Below are 9,840 nucleotides of genomic sequence, written 5' to 3'. Positions count from 1 at the left end.
CACCCTTATGGCAGAAAGTGAAGAGGAACTCAAAAGCCTCTTGATGAAAGTGAAAGTGGAGAGTGAAAAAGTAGGCTTAAAGCTCAACATTCAGAAAACGAAGATCATGGCATCCGGTCCCATCACTTCATGGGAAATAGATGGGGAAACAGTGGAAACAGTGTCAGACTTTATTTTTCTGGGCTCCAAAATCATTGCAGATGGTGACTGCAGCCATGAAATTAAAAGACGCTTACTCCTTGGAAGGAAAGTTATGACCAACCTAGGTAGCATATTGAAAAGCAGAGACATTACTTTGCCAACAAAGGTTCGTCTAGTCAAGGCTATGGTTTTTCCTGTGGTCATGTATGGATGTGAGAGTTGGACTGATGGAAGAAGGCTGAGCGCCGAAGAATTGATGCTTTTGAACTGTGGTGTTGGAGAACTCTTGAGAATCCCTTGGACTGCAAGGAGATCCAACCAGTCCATTCTGAAGGAGATCAGCCCTGGGATTTCTTTGGAAAGAATATGCTAAAGCTGAAACTCCAGTACTTTGGCCACCTCATGCAAAGAGTTGACTCACTGGAAAAGACTCTGGAGCTGGGAGGGATTGGGGGCAGGAGGAGAAGAGGATGACAGAGGATGAGATGGCTGGATGGCGTCACTGACTTGATGGACGTGAGTCTGGGTGAACTCCGGGAGTTGGTGATGGACAGGGAGGCCTGGCGTGCTGCGATTCATGGGGTCGCAAAGAGTCAGACACGACTGAGTGACTGATCTGATCTGATCTGACTCTGCCTGCCTCTGTCTCCTCTCCTATATTTTAATTATTTGGGTTATAAAGCCTAAGCTTTACCAGACTCCCCTCGTTCTTTTTGGATTGCATAGTTCTCATATTTTCTTTGTGTCTGCATAAAGAAAACTTTCCAATCCCTTAATATCCCAGTGCCCTTCTCTGGAGCTCCTCCAGCATTGGTTTTTATCTCTTCATGTGCAAGAGCCCAAACGACCCAACATCACTCAAGGTGCTGACCTTATGGTTTATGGGCGCAGCAGGCTTGGACAATTGTCCAAGGTCACGGAGCCATGGCTCAGCCTGGGACCCAGGCCTCCAGTAACTCTCCCCTCTGCTGTCCAGTGCTGGTCTTAGAATTGCCCCTACAGGGCACCCTGTGGAATGACATTTCCCAAATCTTATTGGCTGATGTCACCAGGCCAATCCCACTCCCTATGTCATGCTGGGTCCATTCATTCGTTCTATTCTCCCCACAAGCTCTTGTTGGATGATTTCAGAGATCCTCTTGGCTGCTGGTCTTACCCTCTCTTCTGTTCCCCAATTTCCAGTCCATCCTCCACTGAGGCCAGAATCATCTTCCTAAAAAACTAATCTGGATCATGCCACTGTCTTATGTAAGATCCTTCAGAGCACCGCCCCACCCCAACCCCCAAATCCCTGGTCACAGCCTGTGGTGCTTCCCGCCAGCCTGGCTGACTCTCCTGCCATTACCCTCCCCCCACCATGCTATCCCCCAGCCCTCAACTGAAGCAGTCTCAGTTTCAGCCACAGGAGTCCCGTACCGAGGCTTCGCCCATTCTCCTTCTTCTAGTGGGATTACCTACACCTCCTCTTTTCTGTCTAATGCACTCAGAGGACGACTTTAAGTCTAAGTCAAGATTTCATCTCTTTAGTGGAATCCTACCGGAATTTCCTTTCTGAATCACACGTTTCTGCTGGCGGCCCCTCGCACGCTTCACTTCTCCACCTCCTCCCCTGGACTGTAAGCTCCTTATCTGTTTAACTGTGTGCCTTCAGGATAGGGCACACACTGAATTCTCGGAATGTGGGAGGAATGAACGAATCTTCCCTCCATGGCCCCACCCCAGCAGATCGGCTGACTTCTGAGGTCTTACAGCACTGATTTTGTACTTCTTTCTATGAGCACTTCTGGCCTCTTTCTATTCCCTTCTATATCTACCTCTATTTCCTTCCATGTCTATTTTCCCTATACACTGAAACTATCCTTCCTTAGACTGAGATCTTTTTCACGGGTAGGAGGTCAATCCTGAGCACAAAGCCCAGCACACAGGGTGAATGGAGTGACCACCAGCTCCACACACTTTCCCACAATGCAAATCGCCAAGAAGCACATCTTACACACCTCAGGTAACTTCTGCCTAAATGCAGCGGCTTGATTTGCTCACACCCAAGCCAGTTCTACTTGTCTGCCAACTCACATCTTGGGGTATCCTCCCGTGGCTTGGCACCTCACTACCAAACAGCTCTGTGTCATCCACACATGTGTGAGTTTCACTCTGAACTTCCTTTTCCGGATCCTCTATAAAAATGTCAAAAGAAGCCCAGACTCAGTACCAGCCAAGATTGAAACTCCATCTCTTGCATGTTCTTTGGGTCTTGGTCTCCTCATCCTGGGGTGACATCTCTTTAGTGTCTGTCTTTCATTACATGAAGGAAGTGGAGGGAACATTCATCTGACCATCCATGTGCCCAACTACCCATCCATCATCCATCCCACATGTGTCGGGCTCTGGGAAATTCACTGACAGACAAAAACAGAGTTCCTGGCCTCAGTTGGGACAGAAGACAAGCATGGAACAAATAATCACAATGCACCATAATACACATGTTGTGGAGGTCATTTAAAGTGTGCAGGTACCTATGGGCACCTTATCTTTGACAAAGGAGGCAAGTGGTGCTGGGAGAACTGGATAAAGAATGAAAGAATGAATGTGTGAACATGTGAAAGAATGAAATTAAAATACTTCCTGGGGTAGCAAAGAGTCGGACATGACTGAGCGACTGAACTGAACTGAACACCATGAAAGTGAAAGTGAAGTCGCTCAGTCGTGTCCAACTCTTTGCGACCCCATGGACTGTAGCCTACCAGGCTCCTCTGTCCACTGGATTTTCCAGGCAAGAGTACAGGAGTGGGTTGACATTTCCTTCTCCAGGGGATCTTCCTGACCCAGGGATTGATCCTGGGTCTCCTGAATTGTAGGCAGACGCATTACCGTCTGAGCCACCAGGGAAGTGACACCATACACAAAGATAAACTCAAAATGGATTTAAGACCTAAATGTAAGACCAGAAACTATATAAGTCTTAGAGGAAAACATATGTAGAACACTGTATGACATAAATCATAGCAAGATCCTCTATGACCCAACTCCTAAAATGTAAATAAACAGAAAAAAAACAAGTGGGACCTAATTAAACTTAAATGTTTTTGCACAGTAAAAGTAACTATAAACAAGGTGAAAAGACAACTCTAAGAATGGGACAAAATAAGAGCAAATGAAACAACTGACAAAGGATTGATTTCAAAAATACACAAGCAGCTCATGTAACTCAATACCAGAAAAACAAACAACCCAATCCAATAGTGGGTTTTTAAATAGACATTTCTCTAAAGAAGACATACCGATGGCTAATGAACACAGGAAAAAATGCTCAACAATGCTCCTTAGAGAAATGTAAATCAAAACTACAATGAGGTATCACTTCACACCAACCAGAATGGCCACCATCAAAAAAATCCACAAAAAAACAAGTGCTAGAGAGGGTGTGGAGAAAAGGGAACCTTCTTACACTGTTGCTGGGGATGTAAATCGATAGTCACTATGGAAGACAGTATGGAGATTCCTTAAAGAACTAGGAATAAATCTACCATATGACCCAGGAATACCATTTCTAGACATATAAATATGAGGAAGCCAAAACTGAGAAGGATACATATACCCCAGTGTTCATGGCAGCACTATTTACAATAGCTAGGACATGGAAGGAACCCAGATGTTGTCCATCAACAGATGAATGAATAAAGAAGCTGTGGTACATATATACAATGGAATACTACTCAGCCATAAAAAGGAATGCATTTGAGTCACCTCTAATGACCCTAGAGGTATTACAGAGTGAAGTAAGTCAGAAAGACAAAACAAATATCATATATATTTATGTTTATATTTATTTTAAATACTATTTATATTTAAAATAAATATAAAAATTATTTATATTCCAATACATATATATGGAATCTAGAAAGACAGTACTGATGAACCTATCTGCAGGGCAGCAATGGAGATGCAGACATAGAGAACAGACTTATGGGCAGGGGGCAGGAAGGAGAAGGTGAGACAAATGCAGAGAGTAGCGTGGAAGCATATACACTACAATATGTAAAATAGATAGCCAATGGAAATTTGCTGTAAGACTCAGCGAACTCAAACCAGGGCTCTTTAACAACCTAGAAGGATGGGAAAGGGTGGGCGGTGGGAGGGAGGTTCAAGATATACATATATATACAGATATATGTATATCTGTGGTTAATTCCTAGTGATGTATGGCAGAAATCAAAGCAATATTATAAAGCAATTATCCTTCAATTAAAAATAAATAATTAAAAAAATAAAGGTCACCAAGAGGGAGAAATTAACTCTGCTGATAGAGTGGGCAGGATCTGAACGGGGTCTTGATGGGTGAGTGGATTTTTGCCATCCAGACAAGAAGACAGAAGGAACAGCAGGTGTGACGTAGAGAAGGAGGGAAGGTGCTAGAAGCTTTAGGAAGGCCAACAGTGGGCTGGGGGAGGGGCATGGAAGGGAAGAGAAACCTGTCCATTCATCTTTTCTCAAAATATCATGGGTCAATTTTATTATCTTAGTAAATGAAGAAAAGTGTATTGATTATGACCTTCACGCTGCAGAACGCAGCAAAAACCAAGAGCTTTAAAATGAATCCACTCTTCCATCCAACACTAACAGCACCTGCCATACTTTTTACGTGGAACTGCAATTGTCTTCCCACAGCTACCTGAGATCAGAGATTTTGTTATGATCTGTGTTGAATCCCAAGAGCCTTGAGCAACCCATGGTATACAGTAAACACCCCATAAGTATCTGTATAATGAATCCACTGGACTCTGCTACCTGCCAGGAACTATAATAGGCCTGGGGATAAAGGCACGGACTGGACACACTGCCTGCCTTTTAAGTGAGGTTGGTTACATGAACTAGTTCCTTAGGAAGCCATTTTTGGATTGACAAGAAATTATTTCTTTTTAAAGCTTGAGGAACAAAAGATCTTTCTACAAGCTAAGAGATGAGCTTTAGAGAGTTAACAGGAAGGGCCTCAGCCACCTTCCCCAGAACTCATGCAGACACTAACTTTACGTGCTCCTCCCTCGTGTCGCTGGGCAGACAGGTGTGCACGGAGGGTACAGCTCCGTGCAGGCCTCTTCACACAGGTGTCCTGGCAAGGGCAGGCTCTGGGCCTCAGTTGCCTTTCCCAGGCCATGTGGCACACACATGCACATTCTCTCTCTCTTTCTCTCACACACAAATACACAAGCACACATGCTCACACTCACAACTCAGGCTCACACAATCACACTCTCACAACTAATGCATGCTCACACTCACACACTTGCCCCCACTCACACTTGGTTCACACATTCACACAGCATGCACGCACACACACACACACAGCCTGAGCCGTTAAAGTGACAGCACTCACATTTTCCATCTATTGGTAGTTTCAAAACAGGAAGCCTGAGCGGGGAGGGGTGGTGTGGCTGAGGCGAGCGCTGTGTGAGGGGCCCACGTGCACAGGCTGGATTCAAAAGGGAAGCCTCACGGGTGCCCATCCCCTTCACAGCCACAAGGCTCAGGCCAGGCAGTGGGGCGGAGCCTGGGCCCGCCTCTCCAGGGCGCAGCAGCTGCAGACCATTCAGCTTGCCAGGGCGGTCACCCAGATCAAATCCCACCTCTCCCTCAGTGAGGGGTTTTCTCTGAGGAAGAAGGGAATGCCCTCTGCCTTCTTGTCTGCAGACATAAAGCCCCCTCTTTTTTGGAAACCACCTCTTCCAGAAGTCCTCCAGGACTAACCCCTAAGAGCTGTTCTACCTCACCCTTTAGGTCCTCTGCTACCTACTCAGCCATGCTCCTTCATACCAGGGAAAGATTTAATTTTCTGCCTTTCCTGCACCTGCACTCCAAGATGAAACAGACCAGGGACCTGTTTTCTAAGATGAAATCCTTGCAACACCGTGTATTTTATTTTTTTTACTGGCTGCACCATGTGCTTGCAGGATCTTACTTCCCTGACCAGGGATCAAACCCATGCTCTTTGCAGTGGAAGCATGGAATCTTAACCACTGGACCACCAGGGAAGTCTCTACAGTTTTTCATAACCAGCATCTCCTTCAATCTTCAAGATGGCTCCATGATATGGTAAATACTATACCCATTTTACAGATGAGGAAGCTGAGGGCAAAGAGATTAGTCACTTGTCCCAGGAGGTGCCTTCCGACCTCAAGGCACCATTCTCAGGAATGTCAGCACTCCACCTTGGCTCTGAGCGCAGGTGTGTCTGAGACCGACATTGTGTCAGAACAGCCAGAGCAACACTAATGGTGAGCAGGGAGAAAAGACGAGGGAGAGGACTGAAGCTTTGTCACAGGCTGGTGAATTTCACACCCCACCTTTAGCCCCATCCCTGTTCCCCTCTTTCTCACACACCAAACCACAGGCCCAGAAACAGCTGGCCTGGCGCCAGGAGCTGGGGTAGGTCCACATATAAACTTCAATCGTCCAGGGCAGTTGGGACTGATTTCCACAACTTACAGAGGAAGATGGAGGGGAAGCGGCTGGCAAGATGACATTTCTGGGGATGAATGACATTTCTGGAACTTTGCTTTCTCTCTCTCTGAGAGAAGTGTTTATTAAAGACCTTTTTTCCTTCAGCAGTGACCTTGCAAAGGAAATTGGCCTCGCTGCTCTGTAGCTGAGAGGGAGGGCACACACACAGCCCCTTTGTGCTGTATGCCTGCCAAAGGATGCTCTGGAGGGTAGGTAGAGGGGGGCTGCTGGCGGCAGGCTGTCCTCCCAAACCAGCCTAAGAGACTCGGATCGAGTGATGACAGCATGTGTGTGGCTGGAAAGAGACAAGAGGGGACGAAAAACGAGCCCGGGCTGGATTTTTCCGCCAGGCTAGCACTTCTGGCAGACCGCGCCCGCCGCTGTCACGTTCCCTGCCGTGTAGGTTTCATATATTTAACAGCCGGGACTTATAAAACAGGACAACAGAGGTCACAGGAAAAGGATGGGTCAGGCTCAGGGGAAGCCCTGCAATTTCCTTTCCTGGAGCTCTCTGGGACCGAAATGAGAGACGCCTGCACTGGAGGAATGTCCTGGTCTTCCCCTTGGCTTGCACTGCCCCTCCTGTCTGGAGCCTGGTCCAAACCACTCTTTGTCCAAGTCCCACCCTTTCCTTAAAAGCCTCTCCTGACCTTTCCAGGATTTTACACTCCCTGAGGTCAGAGACTCTGACCAATGGAGTCTTGCTGATTGACAAGTGAGAAAGCGGACAGATGCCTGAGATGACCTTGAATGGTACTCAACTCCGGTGTCTGCTATCCTTGTGCTGTTTTTTGGGGGGTATGGAGGGGGTCCTCAGAGTTATCCTCCACCTTCAGACCTGAGAGGCTAAACTCCAGCTTGTGTTGGTAGTGGATGCGGCCCGGGTTCCAGGAGAGAGCTGGCAGGAGGAGAGGGGAGTCATCTGGGAGCTGGCCTGCCTGGGTTGGGTGACACACCAAGGAACTGCTCAAGGATGGCTTCACTGGTCAGCAAAAGGGTCCAGGAAGCAGAAGTCATGGGAGGGGAACTGGGCTGCTCACTCTGGGAGAGGCTCCGGAGCAGCCTGGCCACCCAAGTCCGGCAAGTTCATGCTTGTAGGACCCGGAAGTCATGCGAGCCTCTGGGGAAAGAAGGGGAGCAGCTGGGCTCCTTGCTAGGGTCTGCGCTCCTCCTAGCAGAGACCTCCAGATCTCAGAATCCAAACAGGTCAGCACTCCTCCCGGGAGGCCGGCCAAGACTGTAAATCCGGAGAATTCAATTCCTTTGCAGCTCGTGCGGGACGGGAAGTAGAATAACCACTACATAAACTGACTTAGACCTTAAACTGAGGGGCTTGAAATGAAGCAAACAGGATCTGGAGTCGCTCTCCTTCAGCTGAATTCTGTCATGAGACCAAATTTCATTCATTTACAACCAACATAAGGGTGGTATTTCTGTGTCTGATTCATATTGTGGCTTGTTTGGGTTTATTTTTGCGTTTTGAAACACTTCATGAATATATTGGTACTAGGTTCAAATTGATAATTCTTAAAATTCACCGGGTTTTTTGGGGGAGGGGGAGTATCCAGAACATGGTTTGTTGAGGGGAGGGGTACCCAGAACACATTACAGTGTTCTATGAACTGAAAGTAAATTTGAACAGGTATTTTTTTCTGGGAAAGCTCCCACAGAAATCTGAATCACATCACAACATTAGTCCTTAAAATATCAGTTAAAGCCAATCTTCATTCCTTAATTTTGTAATAATGCAAAATAAATTTCATCACTATTAAGGTGAAAAGAGTAACTTATAGGTCCTTTTACATTATTGGGGTTTACTTTGATAATGACTGGAAATCAATTTTTGTGTCAATGTGCATTTTTCAAGTAAGCAAGAACAAAAACGCCTAAGAATAATTCGTTTTTAAGTTAGATTTCCTAGTCCAATCCTCGTGTTTCTTTTACAATTATTACCTTCCACTAAAACAGGACTTCTGCTTAAAAAAAAAAAAGTGTCTAAATAACGGATTCTATTTCACTTTGAAAGTAATACTATTACATTTTTATAAAAAATAAACATGCTAAGATATATCTACTAGCTCTATCTTAGTGTGCAGCTCCTCAAAGCTGTCTCCGCCCACCCTTCTGCTTGTCCCCTCGCCCCGTCCTCTGCACCACGGCCGGCACCCAGCTTGTGGCTGGTGGTGGCTCACAGCATCCAGTCTCTGGAGTGGGCTGGCTTACGTTCAGTCATAGCGGTGCCACTGTGTGATCATGAGCATGTTCCACAACCTCTCTGGGCATCAGCTGCCTCCTGTGTAAAATGGGAATAGTAATAGGACCTGCTCTGTACGTCTGTTCTGTGATTCAAGTGAAATAAACACAAGGTGCTTAGTACCTAACATGGCATTTACCGAGCTCCCAGTGAACAATGGCTGGCATCCTCATCCTGGGACAGTGAACGAATCACCCTTGTTAGGGCCAGCCGTCCTCTTTCAAATCACATGCCGTCTCATTAGGAAACATGTCAGGAAAGCTGAACTCCTTTTCTTCACGTGGGGAAATCGATCTCATATTTTGAGACTCAGTTCAAACGCCAGCTTTGCTAAAGCTTTTTCTTGTAACCCCTTTGTCTGTCTATCTCTGCTACTTGAAAGCTGGTTGGTACCTCCTACTTAACCTAGCCATGTCTACTAAAATTAGGTCTTTGAGACTTACTTTTCCACAAAATATGGGAGCATTCAGAGTGCAGAACTGAGTATTTTTCCTCTTTGCATTATAGATGCCAAGGCACCAAGCAGACACTCAATAAATATTTATTGAATGAAGAAAATGAAATGGAATCAAATGGCATCTGTGCAGATGCCAGGATATATGGAGCATATGGCTTTAGAGAAATATAATCTGTATTATATCTTTTCCAGAAATCAGCTATTTCTGTGTGGAAATGAATTTAACCAAATCAGATGTCATAGAAGATGGGATAAAAGGAGAAATTAGAGGAGAAATTAGGGGAACAACTTCAGGGTTTTGCCATCTGTCCAGGAAGGATGTGTTAGCCATCTTGGAGGTTTTAAGTGCCTTGAAAGCTTAATGGAAAAGCAATACTCTTGAGCCACTGCCCAGCCCCAAACACAGAAACTCTTGCATCAGGACAAACTGGTGAATAACTTGTTTGTCAATGTGCCAAATCAGCGGGTGAGCACAGATGACAAATTAGTCCCA

General features: G+C 45.9%; 1 protein-coding gene across 1 annotated transcript in view; it reads right to left on the bottom strand.

The window, feature by feature from the left end:
• The window catches only part of UBASH3B (ubiquitin associated and SH3 domain containing B), a 70,507-nt gene extending 61,638 nt beyond the window's left edge, over nucleotides 1-8,869 (bottom strand). Inside the window, exons 1-2 of the mRNA XM_010830658.1 lie at nucleotides 8,860-8,869; nucleotides 5,513-5,627 (exon numbers count right to left, since the gene is read on the bottom strand). Of these exons, the coding sequence (XP_010828960.1) occupies nucleotides 5,513-5,627; nucleotides 8,860-8,869 (125 nt within the window). The remainder of the gene's footprint in view (nucleotides 1-5,512; nucleotides 5,628-8,859) is intronic.
• Nucleotides 8,870-9,840: the final 971 nt, after the last annotated feature.

This window comes from Bison bison, unplaced genomic scaffold (assembly GCF_000754665.1).
Source record: "Bison bison bison isolate TAMUID 2011002044 unplaced genomic scaffold, Bison_UMD1.0 scf7180017864518, whole genome shotgun sequence".
Lineage (NCBI taxonomy): Eukaryota > Metazoa > Chordata > Mammalia > Artiodactyla > Bovidae > Bison > Bison bison.
This window is presented reverse-complemented; position numbering and strand designations above follow the sequence as displayed.